Source organism: Tursiops truncatus, chromosome 4, assembly GCF_011762595.2.
Source record: "Tursiops truncatus isolate mTurTru1 chromosome 4, mTurTru1.mat.Y, whole genome shotgun sequence".
Taxonomy (NCBI): domain Eukaryota; kingdom Metazoa; phylum Chordata; class Mammalia; order Artiodactyla; family Delphinidae; genus Tursiops; species Tursiops truncatus.
In genome coordinates, this window is record NC_047037.1 from 136,041,798 (window position 1) to 136,067,723 (window position 25,926).

Here is a 25,926-nt window from a genome sequence, read left to right on the forward strand (position 1 = left end):
AAGGTGAAGGCCTTCCCAGAAAATATCTCCTACCATGTAAAATAACTTTTTAAATGCCATTTTTTCTTACTAAGCCAAATACTTACTTTAAAATATCAGGACCACCGTTCATCCTCTCATCTTGGAATCAGTGTCCTGGTCTTGATCTGATTACATCCACCAGCATCTTATGAGTTTCCTCCTCTGAGAATTTTCCCTCTTAAAGTTGGGTGGAGAGTTCATGGTTCCTCCGAAGGCCCAGAGGAGCGTACTATGAAATCACTTAGCCTCGTTATGCTGCCCAAGAAAATATGTTTTATGCTTTCACATGTTTCTCAATGGCAATAAAAAGAAAAGAACATGACTCCTTAGTATAGATGTAGTAACTAATAGGAGAAAATGAAAATTTATTTTTAGGATATTACAAATATAAATTCAGAATTTCTCAGACCCTGTAACTCTACTTTCTAGTCTGTCTTACCCTAAAGTGAGAGGCCAGTGAAAACAGGGGTCATCTGCTTGACCACAGGGCCCGTCCCCAGCATAATGCCTGCCCCGCGGTGAGTGGCCAATAGATATTTGTTGATTAAGTTGCTCTGTTTGTCCCTGCCTCTCCATTGCACACTTTGAGGGAATGATAATGGCCACGTTTACCCAGCACTTTTTAGGGGCCGGGTCTTGTGCCAGCTGTTTGAATCCTTCCAGGCGGAAGCTGTTGTCCGTATTTCATAGATGAGGAAAGATCTGATTTATCTTTCTACGTGCTCCAGAGGCAGGTCTGGGGGTTATATGCCGTCGCTAACTAAATATGGTTGAGCTAATTTAGGTTTTAAGCGCATCTGTTCTTCAAAACAGTGGCCAGGTCAGCGGTACTAACCACAGGTTGGTGATCTCATCAGCTCTTCTCCAGGCCCTTATTCAACAAACTATTGTTGAGCACCTGCCCCGTGCAGGGCCCGGGAGACTTATCAAAGCCTCTCATGCTGTGTGATGTGAGCTGGGCCCAGGGGTGGGGTTGGAAAACCTTGTCCCCCCCAAATTACTGCTCCATATCCGAGGGCGAAGTTTTAGAACTGCCAGAAATCACTGTCTTCAATGAGCGAATCCCCAGCACAGGCTGTGGTCCTCTGGCTTCGAATGAGAATCAAGAGCTGCCAGCCTGGGCTCTCTCCTCAGTGCTTAATCAGTCCAACTGTGGCCTGTAGGCTTTTAAAAGCCCTGCCCTAGATACTTCCAACATGCAACCCAGGTTGAGGACCAGGGGACCTGCAGATGTTGGCCACCTGGACAAGTGAATCACATGCATATCAGGCCTGGAAGGGTTTTCTTGAGAAGTGGCCTGGTCACCTCCCTCCCCATAGTCAGCGGCGTATTTGGGACCAGCAGTGACTGGGAGTGCCAGCTCCAGCACTCACCGCTAGGTGACCTTGGGCAAGTTGCACTGACCTCTCAATGCCTCAGTTTCCTCATCTGTAAGATGGGGACATAAGAATACTCTCTTTACGGCCTTGTTGTGAGAATTAGCAGTTAATACACATAAGGCATCTAGAACACTGCCCGGTGCATGGTAAGCACTAGATAAGTGTTAGCTGTCAGGAGAGACTCTGCCTCTCCTACCTTTAGAGACTCAAGCAAAACAAAGAAGGAAACAGCAGCCTTCCTCACTCCTCTCTTCTCGCCTGGGAGGCTTTGTCTGTACACAGATATGACTGCCCAGGGTGGGTGGGACCCATGGTCATGGACTTAGGTGTGCTGGCCAACACCTAGGTGAGGGCCATCCTTGAGTCCTGAGGCTGCTCTGAGTTACACAGTCTCTTCTTCCCAGGTCTCACGCCTTTTTCTAGCTGTTTTTTAAGCACTCTCTAAGCCTTTACTCCATTTTGTTGGCTTGTTTCAGGTTTATATAAATCCCAGGATGAACTGTATACGTTGACAAAGGTTTAACGTCACATGTAATATGAAAATTATCATAGCATACTTTACCTTTAAAAAGTATTTTTGTAGATATTTTTTATTTTTCCCTTAACCTGAACCATAAATATATTTGTATATGTGTGTGTACATACATCCAGATATATGCCAACTTACAGTCCCATCAGCAATGCATTAGAACCCATAAATTTTTTTTTTTTTTGCCACACCACATGGCTTGCAGGATCTCAGTTCCCCAACCAGGGATTGAACCCAGGCCACGGCAGTGAAAGCTCCGAATCCTAATCACTAGGCCACCAGGGAACTTCCAAAATTAAAAAAAAATTTTTTTAATTCTTTTTTTTTTTGAAACATAGTAGATTTATAATATTGTGTTAGTTTCAAGTGTACAGCATAGTGAGTGATTCAGTATTTTTTGTTTTTTTGGTTACACCACACAGCTTGTGGGATCTTAGTTCCCCAACCAGGGATCAAGCCCAGGCCCCTGTAGAGAAAGCACTAAGTCCTAACTGCTGGACTGCCAGGGAATTCCCATGAGTCAGTATTTTTGCAGATTATTTTCCATTATAGGTTATTATAATACAATGAGTATAACTCCCTGTGCCCTATGGTATATCCTTGTAGCTTATCTATTTTGCATATAGTAGTTTATATCTGTTAATCCCATACCCCTAATTTGTCCCTCCCCCTTCTCTCTCCCATTTGGTAAACACAAGGTTATTTTCTGTATCTGTGAGTCTGTTTCTGTTTTGTACATACTTTCATTTGTATTATTTTTTAGATTCCACATATAAGTGATACCATATAGTATTTGTCTTTGTCTGACTTATTTGACTAAGCATAATATTCTCTAGGCCCATCCATGTTGTTGCAAATGGCAGTATTTCATTCTTTTTTATGGCTGAGTAATATTCCACTGTGTGTGTATGAGTGTGTGTGTGTGTGTGTGTGTGTGTGTATTGCACATCATCTTAATCCAATCATCTGTTGCTGGGCATCTGGCTACTGTACATAGTGCTCCTATGAACTCTGGGGTGCATGTATCTTTTTGAATTAATGGTTTCATTTTTTCCAGGTATATATCCAGGAGTGGGATTGCTGGGTCATATGGTCAAATAGAGCTGGGTCATTGCTCTAGTTTTAGTTTTTTAAGGAACCTCCATACTGTTCTCCATAGTGGCTGTACCCATTTACATTCCCAGCAACAGTGCGCAAGGAGCCCCTTTGCTCCACACCCTCTCCAGCATTTGTTATTTGTAGACCTTATAATGATGGCCATTCTGATAGGTGTGAGGTGATACCTCATTGTGCTTTTCATTTGCATTTCTCTAATAACTCACAATGTTAACCACCATTTATGTGCCTGTTAACCACCTGTATGTCTTCTTTGGGAAAATGTCAATCCAGGTCTTCTGCCCATTCTTTAAATATTAATTAATTAATTTTTGGCTGCATTGGGTCTTCGTTGCTGCATGCGGGCTTTCTCTAGTTGCGGCCGGGGGGGGGGGGTACTCTTTGTTGTGGTACATGGGCTTCTTATTGCGGTGGCTTCTTGTTGCGGAGCACAGGCTCTAGGTGTGCGGGCTTCCGTAGTTGTGGCACGCAGGCTCAGTAGTTGTGGCTCATGGGCTCTAGAGCGCAGGCTCAGTAGTTGTGGCACACAGGCTTAGTTGCTCCATGGCACGTGGGATCTTTCCAGACCAGGGCTCAAACCCGTGTCCACTGCATTGGCAGGTGGATTCTTAACCACTGTGCCACCAGGGAAGTCCTTATCCTTTTTTTCTTTTCTTTTTTCTTTTTTTTTAACATGTATCTATTCTTTTTCAAATTCTTTTCCCATTTAGGTTATTACAGAGTACTGAGCCGTGCTCCCTGTGCTATACAGTAGATCCTTGTTGGTGCTGCCCATTTTTTGATTGGATTGTTTAGTTTTGATATTGGATTGTATGAGCTCTTTGTATATTTTGGATATTAACTCCTCGTTAGTAGCACCATTTGCAAATATTTTCTCCCATTCCGTAGGCTGTCTTTTTGTTTTCTTGATGGTTTCCTTTGCTTTGCAAAAGCTTTTAAGTTTAATTAGTTCCCATTTACTTTTGCTTCTGTTTCTTTTGCCTTGGGAGACTGATCCAAGAAAATATTACTACAATTTATGTCAAAGAGTGTTTTACCTATGTTCTCTTCTAGGAGTTTTATGGTTTCATGTCTTACATTTAGATCTTTAAACCATTTTGAATTTATTTTTGTATATGGTGTGAGGGAATGTTCTAACCTCACTGTTTCACATGTAACTCTGCAGTTTTCCCAGCACCCCTTGTTAAAGAGACTGTCTTTTCTCCATCATATATTCTTGCCTCCTTTATCATAGATTAATTGACCATAGGTGAATGGGTTTATTTCTGGGCTCTCTATTCTGTTCTGTTGATCCATGTGTCTGTTTTTGTGTCAATACCATGCTGTTTTCATTGGTATACCTTTGTAGTGTCGTCTGAAGTCTGGGAGGGTTATACCTCCAGCTTTGTTCTTTTTCCTCAGGATTGCTTTGGTAATTTGGGGTCTTTTGTGGTTCCATATAAATTTTAGGATTATTTGTTCTAGTTCTGTGAAAAATGTCCTGGGTATTTTGATAGGGATTGCATGAAATCTGTAGATTGCTTTGGGTAGTATGGCCATTTTAATAATATTAATTCTTCCAATCCAAGAGCCTGGGATATCTTTTCCATTTCTTTGAATCATCTTCAGTTTTCTTCATCAGTATTTTATAGTTTTCAGAGTATAGGTATTTCACCTCCTTGGTTAAGTTTATTCCTAGGTTTTTTTTTTAATGTGATTTTAAATGGGATTTTTGTTTTTAGTTTTTCTTTCTGATATTTCAGTATTAAAGAAATGAAATAGATCTCTGTATATTAATTAATCTTGTATCCTGCAAACTTGCTGAATTAATTTATTAGTACTAATAGTTTTGGGGTGGAGACTTTAGGGTTCTCTATGTAAAGTGTCATGTCATCTGCAAGTAGTGATAGTTTTACCTCTTCCCTTCCAATTTGGATACCTTTTATTTCTTTTTCTTGTCTGATTGCTGTGGCTAGGACTTCCAATACTATCTTAAATAGAAGTGGTGAGAGTGGGCATCCTTGTCTTATTCCTGAATTTAGCAGGAAGTCTTACAGCTTTTCACCATTGTGTATTACATTGGCTCAATGGGTTTGTCATAAATGTTCTTTATTATATTGAGACATGTTCCCTCTATACTCACTTTGATGTGAGTTTTTATAATGAATGGGTATTGAATTTAGTCAAATGTTTTTTCCACATCTATTGAGATGATCATGTGGCTTTTGTCTTTTGTTAATGTGGTGTGTCACACTGATTGACTTATGTTGAACCATCCTTGTGATCCTGGAATACATCCAACTTGATCATGGTGTATGATCCTTTTTATGTATTGTTGGATTCAGCTTGCTAATATTTTGTTGATTTTTGCATCTATATTCATTAAACATATTGACCTGTAATTTTTTTTTTTTGGTAGTGTCTTTGTCTGGTTTTGGTATCAAGGTAATGGTGGCTTGTAGAATGAATATGGGAGTATTCCCTCCTCTTCAATTTTTAAAAATAGTTTGAGAAGTATACCACCTTCTTTATATGTTTGGTAGAATTCCCCCATGAAGCCATCCAGTCCTGGATTTTTGTTTGCCGGGAATTTTTAAATTACATTTCACTTCTAGTTATCGATCTGTACAAATTGTCTGTTTCATCTTGACTCAATCTTGCCAGGCTGTATGTTTCTGGAAATGTGTCCATTTCTTCTAGGTTGTCAAATTAGTTGGCATATAACTGTCCATAGTATTCTCTTAGGATATTTTTGTATCTCTGTGGTATCGACTGTTATTTTCTCCCCTTTCATTTCTTTTTATTTTAATTTAATTTTTTAATCGAAGTATAATTGATTTAAAATGTTATGCCAACCTGCTGTACGGCAAAGTGACTCAGTTATACACATATATTCTTTTTTTAAATATTCTTTTCCATTATGGTTTATCACAGGATATTGAATATAGTTCCCTGTGCTATACAGTAGGACCTTGTTGTTTATCCATCCTATATATAATAGTTTACATCTGCTGATCCCAAACTCCCAGTCCTTCCTTCCTGACCCCCTCCCCCTTGGCAACCACAAGTCTGTTCTCTATGTCTGAGTCTGTTTCTGTTTTGTAGATAGGTTCATTTGTGCCATGTAAGTGATACCATATGGTATTTGTCTTTTTCTTTCTGACTTGCTTCACTTAGTATGATAATCTCTAGTTGCATCCGTGTTCCTGCAAATGGCATTATTTTGTTCTTTTTTTTACGGCTGAGTAGTATTCCATTGTATATATGTACCACATCTTCTTTATCCATTTATCTGTCAATGGACATTTAGGTTGTTTCCATGTTTTGGCTATTGTGAATATTGTTGCTATGAACATAGGGGTGCATGTACCTTTTTGAATTATAGTTTTGTCTGGGTATATATCCAGGAGTGGGATTGCTGGATCATACGGTAGCTCTATTTTTAGTTTTCTGAGGAACATCCACACTGTTTTCCATAGTGGCTGCACCAACTTACATCCCCACCAGCAGGGTAGGAGGGTTCCCTTTTCTCCACACCCTCTCTAGCACTTGTTTGTAAACTTTTTAATAATGGCCATTCTGACTGGTGTGAGTTGGTATCTCATTGTAGTTTGATTTTCATTTCTCTAATAATTAGTGATGTTGAGCATCTTTTCATGTACCTACTGGCCATCTGTATGTCTTCTTTGGAGAAATGTCTATTAAGGTCTTCTGTCCATTTTTCAATTAGGTTCTTTGGTTTTTTGTTGTTGAGTTGTATAAGCTGTTTGTATATTTTGGAGATTAAGCCCTTGTCTGCAGAATCATTTGCAAATGTTTTCTCCCATTCTGTAGGTTGTCATTTCATTTTTTTTAATGGTTTCCTTTGCTGTGCAAAAGCTTGTAAATTTATTTTTGTTTTTATTTCTATTGCTTTGGGAGATTGACCTAAGAAAACATCAGCAGGCTTCCCTGGTGACACAGTGGTTGAGAGTCTGCCTGCCGACGCAGGGGATGCAGGTTCGTGCCCCGGTCCAGGAAGATCCCACGTGCAGTGGAGCGGCTGGGCCTGTGAGCCGTGGCCACTGGGCCTGCGCGTCTGGAGCCTGTGCTCCACAGCGGGAGAGGCCACAACAGTGAGAGGCCTGCGTACCGCAAAAAAAAAAAAAAAAAAAAAAAAAAAAATTGGCATGATTTATGCCAGAGAATGTTTTGCCTATGCTCTCTTCTAGGAGTTTTATGGTGTCATGTCTTGTTTGTTTTTAAGCCATTTTGAGTTTATTTTTGTGCATGGTATGAAGGTGTGTTCTAATTTCATTGATTTACATGCAGCTGTCCAACTTTCCCAGCACCACTTGCTAAAGAGACTTTTTCCCATTTTATATTCTTGCCTCCTTTGTTGAAGATTAATTGACCATAGGCATGTGGGTTAATTTCTGGGCTCTCTATTCTGTTCCATTGACCCATATGTCTTTTTTAATTTTTTAAACCAATACCACACTGTTTTGATTACTGTAGCTTTGCAGTATTGTCTGAAGTCTGGGAGAGTTATGCCTCCTGCTTTTTTTTCCTCAGGATTGCTTTGGCAATTCTGGGTCTTTGATGGTTCCATATAAATTTTTGGATTATTTCTTCTAGTTCTGTGAAAAATATCATGAGTATTTTCACAGGGATAGTATTTAATCTGTAGATTGCTTTGGGTAGTATTGCCATTTTAACAAGAAAGAAAGCAAGAGAAAAGATGTGGTTTTATTTATAATTCAGGTAAAAATAAAAAGCACAGATAATGAACACTATTTTATTTAACTTTTTTTAATTTAAAATTTGAAAAAGACAGCATATCTCACTTTATCAAGCAATTTGTTTAAACCTAGAAGTTAAAGAATACGTTGGAAGGTGTTTAAAGATTGTTCAGATTAAGTTTGGCAGGAAGACAGTACTTATCTTTTGTCTAATTAATTTATAAATTAATTGACTGATGTGTAATAGTTATTAGCAAAGAGTAACACCACAGAGAATTTGCTTATCATGGAGCAGAACCATGTTTTAAGTTTTACTTAGTGTTCCAGCTTGTTTCAATCTGATTCATTGGCAATAGGTTCTTTGTTTACTTCCCTGAGTTATAAATACTTTGTATTCTTAGTTTCTACTGGGAGGAAAGAACAGAAATGTGTAACATAGAGCTTGAATGGGAAAAGGATTATAGGTCATGTGACTGGCATTAGTTATTCTTTTTTTAAAAATTATTCCCACATTTCTGAATCAAGGAAAGAACTTACATAATTTTATTCCCACAGAAATCATGCTTTTTACCCCTATCACTAGGTATTCCAGAACAGTGGCTGATAAGTAGTATTGCTTAAATGTTTGCATACATGAAGAAGTTAATGAGGCTGACCTTTTTTTCATGAGTTTATTGGACACATGATTTTTTCTTTCTTTTAATAAATTTATTCATTTATTTATCTCTGGCCGCATTGGATCTTCGTTGCTGCACGCTGGCTTTCTCTAGTTGCGGTGAGCGGCAGCTACTCTTGGTTGCGGTGCGTGGGCTTCTCATTGTGGTGGCTTCTCTTGTTGTGGAGCACGGCCTCTAGCTATGTGGGCTTCAGTAATTGTGGCACACGGGCTCAGTAGCTGTGGCTTGTGGGCTCTAGAGCGCAGGCTCAGTAGTTGTGGTGCACAGGCTTAGTTGCTTCGCGGCATGTGGGATTTTCCTGGACCAGGGATTGAACCCATGTCCTCTGCATTGGCAGGCCAGGGAAGTCCCTGATTTTTTCTGTCTTTTCTCAATTGTCTATTCATATTTTGACCTATTTTTCTTCTGAAATGTTATTTTTCTTACTGACCTGTGTGAGTGCTCTTATATGTACACTTCGTGTCATTATGTGAATTTTTCCTAACTGGTCTTTTTTCTCTTTTAACTTATAGAAAAATGTAATGTATTGAAGGCTTTTACTTTTTCCATCAATATTTTCTTCATGATTTTTGTCAGTGTCATGTTTTAAAAGTTTCACCATCCAACAGTTACATATTATCTATATCTTCTTGTGGTATTATGATGTCATTATTTACTTTCATATCTTTATACCTTTGGTATTTACTTCCTTTTGAGGTGCTTATTGGTAATATAATTTTTTTAAATTAATTATCTTTGGCTGTGTTGGGTCTTCGTTGTTGCACGCAGGATTCCTCTAGCTGTGGTGAGCAGGGGCTACTCTTCGTTGCGGTGCGTGGGCTTCTTATTGCAGTGGCTTCTCTTTTTGCAGAGCACGGGCTCTAGGCACATGGGCTTCAGTAGTTGTGGTGCACGGGCTTAGTTGCTCCGCAGCATGCAGGATCTTCCTGGACCAGGGCTCGAACCCGTGTCCCCTGAATTGGCAGGTGGATTCTTCCTTGCTGAATTCTTACATATACACATGGGTCCAATTATGGATTTTATATTTATTGAATTGACCTGTCTCTTTTGGCACTACTACCACACTTTTAATTTTCATATAATACTATCTCACATCTGGTTTGTATTACTTTGTTTTTCAAGATGTTATTGAATATCGTAACATATTTATTCTTCCATGTGAACCTTAGATCTAAAGAAAATATTACATTAAGCTGTCCATGGAACAAAGTTAAATGTTAAAATTTAAAAATTAATGAGAACTGATATCTTTACGCTTGAGTCTATATATAATAACATGGCATTTTCCTCAACTTTAAAAAGTATTTCTAAATGTTTTATAGATTTCCTTAAATGTCTTGCAGATGTTTTATTAACAAGTTTTATTAAAATTATTCATTGTATTTTATAGTTTTATTTCTATTGTGAATGGAAACATTGATAAAATTGAATCTATTGTTTAGAAAGCTATTTTTACAGATCTATATATATAACAGGCTATTTTATTGAAGTGCCTTTATAGTTATAATAGTTTTTTTATTCAGTTGATTTTCTTGGGTTTCAAGGTTTTCAATCATATTATCTGCTAATAATGATAATTTTATGTCTCCTTTTGCAGTGTTTATACCTAATATAGGGAACAGAAACTCAGATTAGTTTCAGTGGAAAACTTGTTAGGATGCATCTAGACAAGATGCAAGGGAAGTCTAGGGATTTTTATTTTCCTCACCTACTCTCACAGTCCCCATGATCTCTGCATGCTGTGCAAACGGATCTATATCCTTTTCCCTTAGCATGAACCCATGGAAGGGGTCCTGGATTGGATTATCACTATGTCAGATGGAACTACCCTCTTGGGTTATCATAGTTGAAGTACCTGATCTAATCAATCAGTTAAATCCAGATTAGAAGGGTTTCTTTTTTTTTTTTAATTTTTGAATTTTATTTTTTTATACAGCAGGTTTTTATTAGTTATCCACTTTATACATATTAGTGTATACATGTCAATCCCAATCTCCCAATTCATCACACTACCCCGCCCCCCGCCGCTGCTTCCCCCCTTGGTGTCCATACGTTTGTTCTCTACATCTGTGTCTCAGTTTCTGTCCTGCAAACTGGTTCATCTGTACCATTTTTCTAGGTTCCACATATATGTGTTAATATACGATATTTGTTTTTCTCTTTCTGACTTACTTCACTATGACAGTCTCTAGATTCATCCAGGTCTCTACAAATGACCCAATTTCGTTCCTTTTTATGGCTGAGTAATATTCCATTGTATATATGTACCACATGTTAATATCTGAAAATCAATGTAATATACCATATTAACAGAATAAAGGTCAAAACAACCACATGATTATCTCAGTAGATACAGAGAAAGCAACTGACAAAATACAACACCCTTTCCTGGTAAAGACACTCAGCAAACTGGGGATAGCAGGGAACTTCCTCCACCTGATAAGACCATTTATGAAAAACCAATGTCTTACAAACATCATACTTAACGGTGAAGGACTGAAAGGTTTCCTCCACGATCAGGAAAAGAAAAGGATGTCTGACCTTGGCACTTCTACTCAAAACCAGAGGATCTAATCTGGGCATTTGGGTAAAAAAAGAAATGGGACATTCAGATTGGAAAGGGAAACATAAAACTATATTTGCAGATAACATGATCTTGTATATAGAAAATCCTGAGGAATCTATCAAAACAAAAAACCCCCCAAACCACCAAAACCTTTTAGAGGTAATAAATGTCAGCAAGACTGCTAGATACAAAACAATACATAAAAATCAATTGTATTTCTATACACAAGCAATGAAGAACCTGAAATTAGGTTAAGAAAACAATTCCATTTACAACAACATCAAAAAGAATAAGATACTTATAAATTTAACAAAAGAAGTATTAGAATTGTACATTGAAAACAATAAACATTGTTGAAAGAAGTTAAACAGGGTGTAAATAAATCAAAAGACTTCTCATGTTCATGAACTGGAAGACATAATATTATAAAGACGATAATACCCCGCAAAATTGATTCTTTGTAATCCCTATCAAAATACAAGCTACCTTTGTTGGCAGAAGTTGACAAGCTGGTCCTAAAATTCATATGGAAATGCAAAGGACCTAGAATGGCCAAAAGAATTTTGAAAATGAAGATAAAAGTTATAGGACTCACACTTGACAATTTCAAAACTTACTATAAAGCTACAGTAATCAAAACAGTGAGGTACTGACATAAGAATAGACTTGAGAGTCCAGAAACCAACACATATCTATGGTCAATTTTTTTTTTTTTTTTAAAGGAAAGAGGTGGCTGCGTTGGGTCTTTGCTGCTGTGCATGGGCTTTCTCTAGCTGCGGCGAGCGGGGGCTACTCTGCATTGAGGCACGCAGGCTTCTCATTGCAGTGGCTTCTCATTGCGGAGCACGGGCTGTAGGTGCGCAGGCTTCAGTAGTTGTGGCATATGGGCTCAGTAGTTGTGGTGCACGGGCTTAGCTGCTTTGCAGCATGTGGGATCTTCCCGGACCAGGGATCGAACCCGAGTCCCCTGCACTGACAGGTGGATTCATAACCACTGCACCACCAGAGAAGTCCCTATGGTCAATTTTTGACAAGGATGCCAAGACAATTCAGTGGGGAAAAAAATAGATTTTTTGACAAATGGTGCTGGGACGGCTGGATATCTACATATAACAGAATGAAGTTAGATTCCCTACTTCACACCATATAAAAAATTAACTCAAAATTGATTATAGACATAAATCTAATAGCTAAAACTCTTTTTAAAAAAACCATAGGAGTAAAATATTCATGACCTTTGGATTAGGCAGTGGCTCCTTAGATAGGACACCAAAAGCTCAAGCAACAGGGACTTCCCTGGCTGTCCAGTGGTTAAGACTCCATGCTCCCAATGCAGGGGGCACGGGTTCGATCCCTGATTTGGGAACTAAGATCCCTCATGCTGCATGGTGTGGCCAAAAACAAACAAAACTCACGCGACAGAAGAAAAAAATAGATAAACTGGTCTACATCAAAACTTAAAACTTTTTCTACTGCAAATTACACCATCAAGATGGTGAAAAGACAACCCACACAGAATGGGGGAAAATACTTGCAAATCATATATCTGAAAAGAGACTTATATGCCAAATATACAAAGAACTCGCACAGCTCAATAGTAAAAAGACAAATAATCAAATTAAATAATTGGCAAAAGATCAGCATAGATATTTCTCCAAAGATGATATATCAATACAAATGGCCAATAAACATAAAAAGATGCTCAGTACCATCAGTTATTAGGAAGATTAGAATCAAAATCACAAGATACCACTTCACACCCACTAGGATGACTATAATAAAAAAGGTGGACAATTACAGGTGGTGACAAGGATGTGGAGAAGCTGGAACCTTGTGCATTACAGGTGGGAATGTAAAATGGTGCAGATGCTTTAGAAAACATTTTGCAGTCCCCCTAAAGGTTAAACACAGAGCCATCATATGATCCTGCAATTCTATTCCTAGATGTATATCTAAGAGAAATAAAAACATATGTCCATACAAAACCTTGTACATGAATGTTCATAGCAGAATTTTTTCTTAATAGCGAAAAAGTGAAAACAGTTCAAATGTCTGTTAACTGATGAATGAATAAACACAATGTGGTATGTCTATACAATGGAATATTATTTTGCAATAAACAGTAATGAGGTACTAGGGAGATCAGCCAAGATGGTACAGTAGAAAGACCCTGAGCTCACCTCCTCTCATGGGCACACAAAAATTACAACTATTTACAGAACAGTCATTGATGAAAAAGACCTGAACCTACCAGAAAAGATCTTCTGCAACTAAAGATATTAACAAGGAACCACAACAAGATGGGTGGGAGGGGCAGAGCTGCAATACAGTCAGGTCCCATACCCTGGGGTGGGTGACCCACAAACGTGAGAATAATTACAATTGCAGAGGTCCTCCTAAGGGAGGGAGGGGTCTGAGCCCCACAGTGGGCTCCGCAGTGCCTATGCTGGAAAAATGAGCCCCCAGAACGTTTGGCTTTGAAGGCCAGTGGGGCTTGCTTTCAGGAGTCCCAGAGGGCTGGGGGAAATGGAGACTCCTCTCTTAAAGGGCACACACAAAAGCTCACACTCCAGGATCCAGGGCAGAAGCAGTAATTTGAAAGGAGCCTGGGTCAGACCCACCTGCTGATCTCAGAGAGTCTCCCAGAGAGGCGGGAGGCAACTGGAGCTCACCCTGTGGACACCGACACAGGTAGCAGCCATTTGGGGAGCTCTTTCTGCCACATGGATACTGCTGCTGGCAAGCATCATTTTGGAATCCTCCCTCTAGTTCCAGGACCCAGCCCTGCCCCACCCAACAGCCTGAAGGCACCAGTACTGGGAGGCCTCAGGCCAAACAACTAACTGGGTGGGGACACAGCCCCACCCACCAGCAGACAGGCTGCCCTAAGTCCCCCTGACCCCACAGCCACCCCTGGACATATAGCCCTGCTTACCAGGGGGTGCAGAACCTGGCCCCATAAACCAGTGTGTAGGCACTAGACTTGGGATCCCCCAGGACACAGCTCCACCTACCAAGGCACCAGCCCCGGAATCTCTGGCCTCTCTGCCAGCGATCCTGCTCTAGCCTTGGGATGAGCCTTACCCACCAGCAGGCGGACAACAGCCCAGGACAAACACAGCCCCACAGACTGCAGACCCAGCCTGCCCACCAGCAGGCTGGCACCAGCCCTGGGGCTGGCTGGGCCCTGGACCCCCCACTGGCAGGCTAACACGAGCTTCAGGACACTCCAGATCCTGCAGCCAGCTGTATCAGGGACTGGCCCCACATACCAGCAGTCCGACATCAGCTCTGCTTGCCAGTGGGCAAGCACCAGCCCTGGGGTCTCCTGGACCCCAACGTTGCCCACCAGTGAGCCAGTACTAGCCCCAAGGCCCCCCGGGGTTCCACAGCCAGCTGATTTATTACACTGCCCTGCCAGCCAGTGGCCAGCAGCCTCTGCACAAGACAGGGCCTGCAGCCAACCAGACCGAGGGCCAAGCAAGCCTACCAGATGACCCACAGTCATCAATCTGCCACAGCAGGCCCCACACAGCCACAGAGGGGGCACCCCTAGAGCATACAGCTCGGGTGACCAGAGGGGAGTGCCCTGCTGGGACGCACAGGACGTCACCTAAAAAAGGCTACTTCTACAAGGCTGGGAAACATAACCAACTCACCAGATACATAAAAATAAAGACAGCAAGTTAGGCAAAATTAGGAGACAGAGGAACATATTCCAAGCAAAGAAGCAAGATAAAATCCCAGAAGAACTAAGTGAAGCGGAGACAGGTAATCTACCCAAGAAAGAGGTCAGGGTAATGGTCAGAAAGATGATTAAAGAACTTTGGAGAAGAATGGATACACAAGGTGAGAAGTTAGAAGTTTTTAACAGAGTTGGAAAATATAAAAAACAACAGAGATGAATACAATAACGGAAATCAATAATATAGTAGAAGGCATCAACAGTAGACTAAATTATAAAGGAACAGATCAGTGAACTGGAACACAAAGTAGTGCAAATCAATGCTGCTGAACAGAAAAACAATAAAAGAATGAAAAGAAATGAGGACAGTTTAAGAGACCGTTGGGACAACATCAGCATACTACTACTTGCATTATAGGGTTCCCAGAAGAAGAGACAGAGAAAGGGACTGAGTACCTATTTAACGACATAATAGCTGAAAACTTCCCTAATCTGGAAAAGGAAATAGTCATCCAATCAAGGAAGTGCAGAGCAGCCCCAAAAAGATTAATCCAAAGAGGAACACACTGTAACATACTGTAATTAAAATGGCAAAAATTAAAGATAAAGAGAGAATATTAAAAGCAGCAAGGGAAACGCAACAAGTTACATAGAAGGGAACTCCCATAAGGCTATCAATCAGCAGACTTTTCAAAGGACACTCTGCAGACCAGAGTGGAGTGGCATGATATATTTAAAATGATAAAAGGAAAAAACCTACAACCAAGAATACTCTACCCAGCAAGGCTTTCATTCAGATTTGATGGAGATATCAAAAGTTTTACAGACAAGCAAAAGCTGAAAGAGTTCACCGCCACCAAACCAGCTTTACAAAAATGTTAGAGCGACTTCTCTAAGCAAAAAAGAAAAGGTCACAACTAGAAATGTGAACATTACAACAGGAAAAATCTCATTGGTAAAGGCAGATATGCAGTAAAGGTAGTAAATCATCCATGCACAAAGCTAGTAGGGAAGGTTAAAGACAAATGTAACAAAATCATCTATATCCACAACAGGCAGTTAAGGGATACACAAAATAATTGTATGTAAAATATGATGTCAAAAACAGTAATTGTGAGGGGAGGAGAGTACAAATGCAGGGTTGTTAAAATGCATTGCAATTCAGAGATCGGCAACTTAAAACAATCACATACATATATAGATTGCTATATATAAACATCATGGTAACCACAAACCAAAAATAGTAGATAAGCACACAAAAAAGAGAAAAGAATCCAAACATAACACTAGAGTCATCAAATCACAAGAGAAGAAAACAAAAGAAGGAAAACGGCTTACAAAACAACTCCAAGACAATTTTAAAAAACTGCAATAAGAACGTACATATCAATAATTAAATGTAAATGGACTAAATTCTCCAATCAAAAGACATATAGTGGCTGAATGGATACAAAAATAACACCCATATATATGCTGCCTACAAGAGACTCATTTCAGATCTAAAGACACAGACTGAAAGTAAGGGGATAGAAAAAGGTATTCCATGCAAATGGAAATCAAAAGAAAGCTGGGGTAGCAATACTTCTTTTAAAAAAATACATTTATTTATTTATTTTATATTTGGCTTCTCTTGTTGTGGAGCATGGGCTGTAGGCACACGGGCTCAGTAGTTGTGGCTCGTGGGCTCTAGAACACAGGCTCAGTAGTTGTGGTGCATGGACTTAGTTGCTCCATGGCATGTGGGATCTTCCTGGACCAGGGATCAAACCCACATCCCCTGCATTGGCAGGCGGATTCTTAACCACTGTGCCACCAGGGAAGTCCCAATAATTATATCAGTCAAAACAGACGGATAGAGACAAAGAAGGACATTACATAATGACCAAGGGATCAATCCAAGAAGAAGATATAACAATTGTTTATTAACAATTGTTAATAAATACACACAAACACACACACACACCCAACACAGGCCACAGCAGTGGTCAGAAAAGAAAAAGAAATAAAAGGAATCCAAACTGGAAAGGAAGAAGTAAAACTGTCACTGTTTGCTGGTAACATGATATTATACCTAGAAAATCCTAAAGATGCCTCCAAAAAACTACTAGAGCTCACAATGAATTCAGTAAAGTTGCAGGATATAAAATTAACATAAAGAAATCTGTTGCATTTCTATACACTAACAACAAACTATCTGAAAGAGAAATTAAAGAAACAATCCCATTTGCAATCACATTAAAAAGAATAGAATACCTAGGAATGAGCCTACCTAAGGAAGTAAAAGACCTGTACTCAGAAAACTATAAGACATTGATGAAAGAAACTGAAGATGACACAGATAAAAAGATACACCATGCTCATGGATTCGAAGAATTAATATTGTTAAAATGATCATACTACCCAAGGCAATCTACAGATTCAATGTAATCTCTATCAAAATACCAATGGCATGTTTCACAGAACTAGAACAAATAAATTTAAAAATTTTATGGAAACACAAAAGATCCTGAATAGCCAAAACAATCTTGAGAAAGAAGAACAGAAGAATCATGCTTCCTGACTTAAGACTATACTACAAAGCTACAGTATTCAAAAACAGTATGGCACTGACACAAAAACAGACACATAGCTCAATGGAACGGAATAGAAAGCCCAGAAATAAACCTACCCACTTATGGTCAATTAATCTACAACAAAGGAGGCAAGAATATACAATGGAGAAAAGACAATCTCTTCAATAAGTGGTGCTGGGAAAACTGGACAGTTACATGTGAAAAAATAAAATGAGGACATTTTCTAATACTACATACAAAAATAAACTCAAAATGGATTAAAGACCTAAATGTAAGATCTGAAACCATAAAACTCCTAGAAAACATATGCAAACACTCTTTGACATAAGTCATAGCAATATTTTTTTGGATCTGTCCCCTAAGGCAAAGAAAAAACAGCAAAAATAAACAAATGGGGCCTAATTAAACTTAAAAGCTTTTGCACAGCCAAGGAAACCAATAAAATGAAAATACAATGTACTGAATGGGAGAATATATTTGCAAATGATATGACTAATAAGGGGATAATATCCAACATACATAAATGGCTCACACAACTCAACATGAAAAAAACAAAAAACCTGATTTAAAAAATGGACATAAGACCTGAATAGACATTTTTTCCAAATAAGACATACAGACAGCCAACAGGAACACGAAAAGATGCTCAATGTCATTAATCATCAGAGAAAATGCAAATCAAAACTACAATGAGATATTACCTCACACCTGTCAGAATGGTTGTTATCAAAAAGACAATAAATAACAAGTATTGGTGAGAGTGTGGAGAAAACAACAATGAGGTATCACCTCACACCTATCAGAATGGCTATCATCAAAAAGTCTACAAATAACAAAAGTTGTAGAGGATGTGGAGAAAAGGGAACCCTCGTACACTCTTGGTGGGAATGTAAATTGGTGCAGCCACTATGGAAAACAGTATGGAGGTTCCTCAAAAACTTAAAAATAGAACTGCCATACAATCCAGCAATTTCCCTCCTGGGTGTTTATCCGAAGTAAACAAAAACACGAATTCAAAAGGATATATACGCCCCTATATTCACTGCAGCATTTACAAAAGCCAAGATATGGAAGCAAATAAGTACCCATCTATACATGAATGGATAAAGATGTGGTGTGTGTATATACATACACACACACACATATATATGAACAATGGAATATTATTCAGCCATAAAAAAGAATGAATTGTTACCATCTGCAACAACATGGATGGACTTAGAGGGTATTATGCTTAGTGAAATAAGTTCAGAAACACAAATACTGTATGTTAATCACTTATATGTACAATCTAAAAAGCAAAACTAGTGAATATAACAAAAAAGAAAAAAGACTCACAGATATAGAGAACAAACTAGTAGTTACCATTGGGGAGAGGGAAATGGGGAGTGGCAAAAGAGGGGCAGGGGATTAAGAGGTACAAACTACTATGCATAAAATAAATAAGCTAGAATATAAAGCTTGATATATTATATGGCACAGGGAACATAACCAATATTTTATAATACCTATAAATGGAGTATAACTTTTAAAAATTGTGAATCAATATGTTGTCTGTATACCTTAAACCTATATAATATTGTAAATCAACTATACCTCAATAAAATCAGCCAACTTATAAAATAAAAATAAAATGACTATTGAAAAAATAATATCTACTTTACAAGCTTCTGATAATGAGAACATGAAATAAGCTATGTAAGGTTTATAGCATAAGACACCTGGCACATAATAAGTACTCAATAAAGTTATTTTACTTATTGTGGTAGAAGATTTTTCTAACTTCCATGTAGTCTATTCAAATATAAATAAAAGCTGCCACGGAATATATTTATATCCATATTCTAGAATGGATTTAGGTCTGCATGCCCAGGAATGCAGGCAGTTCATTTCCATTTGATAGTCCAAACAAAAACATCTGGCTCTGGTATCTGAAAGAAACTGCATGAAGTTTTTTTTAAGTTAAGAGTGTTCTATTTGTAGATCACAAACCCTTATCTCCAGCTTTTTACTCTATAAAGAAAATGCATGTGTGAACTAACCATTTGGAATCCTCTCGTAAAAGGTGGTCGTTACCCACTAATTAAAAATACATCTAAACTATTAGGTATAAAATAAGCTACAAGGATATATTGTACAACACAGGGAATATAGCCAATATTTTATAACAATTATAAATGGAATATAACCTTTAAAAGTTGTGAATCACTATATTATACACCTGTAACTTATATAATGTGGTACATCAACTATACTTCAATAAAATTTTTTTAACTAATAACCTATTGAGTGACAACTTAAGACTCTACAGTTTTTTTAATTCAAGTACTTTATGTATTCCTATGTATATATTCAAACACTATATAAATAAAATGCAGTAATATACATATATACATATATTACTGCATTTAATTCTCATGATGTTCTTATGAATAAGTATCATTGGTCCCATTTTACAAATGAGAAAACTGTGGCTTATGGAATTCAGTTATCTTGCTTAGGGTTACACAAGAAATAAGTATCCCAGTGCCCTAGTTCTTAGTACAATGCCCCACATATAAAACTATTTAATAAATAATTGTGGCATTAATGACTATTAGAATAAATTAATTTAAAAAATACATCTAAAAATGTAAAAAAAAAAACAAAACCAAAATACTTATGAGGGAGGGGGAGGGAAAGGCCAACAGAAGGAGCACGAGGCAGCTGATAGGAGGAGACTAAGAGGCGGCGCTGCACTTGACAACCAGCATGCCAAGATGTCAGAAGAGGCAGAAGTAGATGGGAGAGAGAGACTCAGAGAGACAGAGAGCCAAAGAGGGCAAGAGACTGGACTCTAAGAGACCCCTGGACTGACAGCTCTATGCAGTTCAGAACCAGAACGACTATGGCTGAACCCGGGTTCATGGTGACATGGCAAAGCACTGATACTAACCTCTTATTCAGAATGTCCCAACAGGTATCAATGTTAAGGTACCAGAAAGAACCAAAACCAAAGCCCTGCTCTAGACTTTGTGGAAAGACTTACTGTCCTGCTGTGGAAAAAACCTGTAAAACCCCACATTGTCACGTGGTAGTGCATTTGTAGGTGGTGCACAGACAGGCAGAAAGTGTGCACCTGTCCTTTGCTTGGTTGTGGGAACTAAGTAATTCATTTCTAGGTTTGTTGAGGATTTGTCAGTAGCTGCCTCAAATGCAATGAGTGATGGATGGCTCACCCTAAAAAGGAATTCCCCATTTCAGGAATGTCAGTTTAATGATTCCTTACTTTGTAGCCTTTTTGCTCCTTGAGGGTAGTTTTTTGGTGAAGCTCAGTGTCATTCACTGGGAAACAGCTTGATTGATTCTTACTTTGTGAATTGCCATTTTAATCCAGGGAAAAACTACAGTTATCTTCAAATGAGTTAGAACTAAGCTGGGATGGATATACTGAGATTAGACTGACTCACACTTCAAACGTCTCATCATTTCCCTTCCCAACTGCTTCTTTTTAGTTTTCTTGGACCGCTTTGGAAAGTAACTATGGGACTGAATAAATCTTAAAATATGCTACCCCTCCCCCCCCAAATAAAGCAGTTATGAGGTAGTGACAAACGTTACAATGCAAATGAACTTTAAATACATTATGCTAAGTGAGAGAAGCCAGTCACAAAAGACCACACAATATATGATTCCATTCACATGAAATACCCAGAATACACAAACCTATGGAGACAGAAAGTAAATTAGTGGTTGCTTGGGGCTGAAGAGGAAGGGACTGACTGCTAATGGCTTCAGGCTTTCTTTTTAGTGAAGAAAATAATCTAAACTTAGATTTTGGTGATGGTTCCACATCTCTGTGAGTATACTAAAACTATCAAATTGCGTACTTTACATGGGTAAATTTTATGGTCCGTGAATTATATTTCAATAAAGATGTTAACAAAGACATGCATAATCTATGACTCTGTGCTTTTCTATACGTTTGAAATTTCCAAAAGGTTAAAATAATATATACCTTATGGCATCCATCAACATGATCCTCAATAGAGTTGGTACTTGACCTTTGACCTTTTCCCACCTTCATCCTTTCTCCCATTCTGATGCCTGGAATGCGGATGTGATGGCTGGAGCTGGCTGCTACTATCTTAGAACATGAAGACAAGGGTCACACCCTAGAAAAGACATCACAGTGAGCTGGAAGTAGCCTGGATCTCTAAGAACATCTTGGCTCTGAGCTGCTACGCCAGCTCTGGACTACCTACCTGTGGACATTTATATGAGTCCTGTTTAAGCCACTCTTCACTTTGGGTCTCCCTTACTCACAGCTAAACCTAATCCTAACTGATAATGTCGTATTTTTATATTAGGGCTATGCTGGTTTCATAAAATAAATTAGAAGGCTTTTCATCCTTCTCTATATCCTGCAAAAGGTTAAATAACAGAGGAACTATCTAATCTTTAAAGCTTTGATAGAAACCTGCTGTAAAACCATCTGGGGCCTGGCACCTTTTCAGTGATACTTCTTTGGCAGTTTTTTCAATTTCTTCCATAGGCTATCATTTTATTCTGGTACCCCATCTTTTCTGGAGTCACTCTGCATTTTATCGACATTTGCAAATTTATTAGCAGGAAATGCACATACTGTAATATTATAATTCTTATCAGGTTCCTTTTAATATGAAATTGTTCCTAGTGTTACATATTTTTCTCCCTTCACTTCATTTTGTTCTATTAAAGATCAGCCAGTTGAATTAGGCTTTTCAAAGTATAAATTTGTGGACTTATTTATAAATTTCCAGTGTTTTAAATTTCATATCAATATTAATTGGTTCCTGCTTTTATCATGTTTATTTCCTATTTATTTTGCTTATCTAGAGTTTTAATTTGAATGCCTAACTCATTAGTCTTCATTCTCTCTGGTATAATAAAAACATTTAAGGCTATGAATTTTCCTCTGACTGCAGCACTGGCCATAGTGCAACGCTCTTGCTAAACAGTATACTCATTTTCATTAAATCTAAAAGGGTCCATAAATGAAGTTTTAGTTTCCTCTTTGAAGAATGTAATAAAATTTACAAGTGGTTATACTGAATTTGATTTTCCTTTTAGTATCAATTTCTAATTTTATTGCATTATGATAGAGTATGTGGCTTGGGCAATTTCTACATGTTAACATTTTACTGAGTTTTTTTCTTTCATTGATTTTTGCAATTTTTCCATGGATTGAAAAGTATGTATTTTCTGTAAAATATAAAGGAACATGGTGGTGAACATTTTAGGAAATAAATACTCAATTCTTAAACTTGTCTGCTCTTTTACTGTACTGGGTTTTGAATTTGAGTTTTCTTAATATATACTGATGTTGAAGCTATCTTAAAACAAAAATGAGTATTTAAGATTTTTATTTTTCTGCTCTTTTCTACCACTTTTCCACAGCTAAGTCTGAGCACACCCCTTTCTTGGTGTATCCAGCAGCAGTAGGTCTGGGTTGCTGGCCCAGCCTCCCCCAGGTGGCTGTTCATCTGAAGACAGAAAAAGCTCCTCCCACTTCTGTCACATAAGACCCACAGGTTGTGGTCTTAAAACTCTAATCCTTGATCAAGATGGGAGGCAGTGATCACATCCCCTGTCGTGGGGCCCTTGCTGAACAAACCCCATCTCTCAGAAATCCTTTTCTCTGGAGCTGCTTCTTCATGGACCTTCACAGAGCCTCCTGCCACTACTGGACTTTGTCAAGGGAATCAAACAGAGGCCTCTCCTGGAGAAAGGACAGCTGATCCAGATGACAAGCAACCAAACATTCTAGCGTTATCTCAACCCTTGGTCTTCAACAAGCAGATGCTCCCCCAAATCTGATGAGTCCTGAAGAAGCAGGCACAAATGATGTCTTTGTGTCTTTCCATCAGCCGCAATCCCCTCAACTTTAAATGGGGATAAGAGTTCCCTCCTCATAGTGTTGCTACACAATTAAGATAATACACGCATGGCACTCAGCACAGGGTCTGATCCAGAATAACAATGAATGCTCACAGAGCTCCTGCTCTCATTAGATGCACAGACATGGCTGGTATCTATCAACACTCCAGCAACTGAAACCATCTGCGTGGAGGCCCCTGAGTGGGAGCGGCCCAGCCCTCGGGGAGGGCAGCCTCCCTTGAGAAAGCAGTTCCTGCAGGTTTCAAGGATGTGTGGGAACCAGCACCAGACAAGAGTAGCACCATACGCACCAGCCCGCAGCAGCTCTCCTCCCAGAACACAGGATGAAAGGGCTGCGTCACAGCTGTCATCACAGAATTTATCTTGGTATTGACACTTCTCCCAGGAAAACCTAACCAAATCTTTTAGATCTCTAGAACAGTTAGTGACAGTGAAAACCAGCCTGTTTTCCTTCCACTCTGGTCAGGGAGGTTTTACTGGGTAGGGCTGGGTCAGCTGTGTCCTGGGGTGGCTGGATGAGGTCAGCAACAGCTCCGGGGAGTGCTGGTCTACACCCGCCCTGGTGTTTGACCAGCTGGGCTCGGGCAAGGTTCTGGACCCTTAAGAATCTTGATGCAGAGGGTGGGCATGAAGATAAAGGAGTATTTCTTCATACTACATGCATGTGGACCTCGGGCTGTATGAGAGGCATGGGTGGGATTGGACCCTACGTCACAAGCTCCAGGGCAGGACAGGGCAGGGCCGCTGCAGCCCAGACACCCGGCAATCCCGTGCTCTGAAGATGACCCATTCCTTTCCCTCTCCGGTGACCGCGACACAGGTGAGAGGCTAGCTGTTCGGCTCACACATTCCTTGTGCTCAGCACGGTCTAGGTGGGGAGTAGGCCTGTTCCCGTCCAGCCACGGGAAGGGGCCCACATCCTCCCTGTCACATGACCACACCCTGCTGCAAAGGAGTTGGAAGTCAGTCCCCAGTCAGGTGGGCATGGCTCCACAGAAATGCAACCCTATTTCTGAACTCGGAAGGGAATCACAGAGGGGCTGTGGAGAGCACTGGTGATCTGCCATAGCCCAAAGTGCTGCCAGTATGTGGGGGGTAATCTTACCCCAAAGGTCTTAAAGGTTATTCAGACTCAGGCTCCGGAATTATGAGCCTCAAGAAGGCAGAAATGACACCAGGGACCCACCTCCCCCCAGCTACCGGAGCAGGTAGGCTCCGGACATGAGCTCTGGGTGAAGACAGGCACAGTATTTTGGTTTCTTTTTTAAACGTTTTATTTCTGATTGACGTCTCCACCTTTCCTGCGGAACTCACGATGCAGCTGAGAACCAGAGCAAGGCCCCATTTCTGCTGGAGCTCCAAGAGCCAGAAGGTGCTCCTGCCTAACCGGGCATTTCCCAAAAAAATGTACTGTTTTAGGTTCATGGCCTCTTTCCTTCACCTCCCCTTCCTCCTGCTGTAATAGGAGAACCTGACAACGGACACCCCCAGCTCCAGCCAGGGCAGTAGTGGGACGGCTGCTGCCCAAGATACCCAAACGTCCGAGTTTTCCTTAATAACTTATGGTGGAGGTGCCCGTCCAAGAAGCGCAAGGAAATGGCCCTCACTCGGGCCCCTCGAGGTTGAATAAAATGATAAAGGCGGCCGGGCTGCTGGCAGCTCTTCAGGTGATGATTATTCCCTCAGGAGAGGAAGGCCAGGCAGTGTGCACAGCGCGCGGCTTACTTCTGAGGTTAACTGTGGACCCAGAGAAACAGCAGGATGTGAAGGAAGAAATGTGTTGTAACAGACCCACCGTACACTGCAAATCCCAACAGGAGGCGAGGGAGAAAATGGCTTCAGGCCAAACTACCTCCCCCGACCCCGCCAACGCAGGTCCCTCAGGTGGGATGGAGGTGGGCCAAGTTCATCAGGTCCAGGTCCCGCCCAGCACAGAGGGGTCTTCACTGCTGGCCTGGGCCCGGGTCCCCTGCCACTCAGAACCCAGCCAACAACGACGGGCGTGGACACGTGTTTTTATCCCCGACAGAACCTAGCACTTAAGCGGACTCTGGGAAGACGGCAGCAGGCAACTTCACACCAGGTCCTGAGACTGAGAAATACTCCAGCACCAGCTGTGGTCACCAGATCCCCTCACTCCCGGGAGAGCGAAGCATACTTTCCCCAGGTCCCCAGAAGTTCTGAAGTTATCACGACAAATGTTATAAAAGACAAGAGAGTGGGAAACACGCTGCGCATCTGCAGCGGCACCACAGCACCCTCCTTGGCGGGCGTCCGCCAACGTCATGAGCAACCAGCATGCCTGTCGCCACCCTGCGGGGTCGGGGAGCCGTCGGGAGCCCTGGCCACAACCGTCGGCCAGACGGGAGGTTTCCTTTGTCCCTGACTTCACTTTCCAGCAAAGCTCAGACTCCGTTACAACTGTGGTCTGAACCTAAGAAGGAGCAGGTTGGTCAGGAGTCACAGGCAATTTACTCTCTGGGAAACGATCTTGCCAGCGCCATGAAGAAATCCTGATGAATTTCAAAGGGAAGCTCTGACTAGAGGGGCCTCGAGGGAATGAGGAAGAAGGGTCAGACTCATTTCTGATACAGAACCATCAAGAGAGCGAGTTCGCTGCTGCCGGCTTCGGCTCCCGTAGGTCGGCACGGCTGCATCTCCCCCTGTTCCCGCCTACACCCTGCAGAGCTTCAGCGGGAAGTTCTCTGTGATGAGGTGCTCAGGGTGAAGCAGCACAACGATGTTCACCTCGAACTCTGGG

The 25,926-nt window shown here is 40.3% G+C and overlaps 1 protein-coding gene across 4 annotated transcripts in view; it reads right to left on the reverse strand.

Annotated features, from left to right (window-relative positions):
• Nucleotides 1-4,652: 4,652 nt before the first annotated feature.
• Nucleotides 4,653-25,926, reverse strand: part of VPS26C (VPS26 endosomal protein sorting factor C) — a 70,452-nt gene continuing 49,178 nt past the window's right edge. For 3 of the 4 annotated variants that reach the window (XM_033856072.2, XM_033856073.2, XM_033856070.2), the window contains one exon: nt 4,653-25,921. In XM_033856072.2, coding sequence (XP_033711963.1) covers nt 25,839-25,921 — 83 coding nt within the window. In that variant the 3' untranslated portion in view covers nt 4,653-25,838. The remainder of the gene's footprint in view (nt 25,922-25,926) is intronic. The other variant, XR_012331612.1, reaches the window with a different exon arrangement.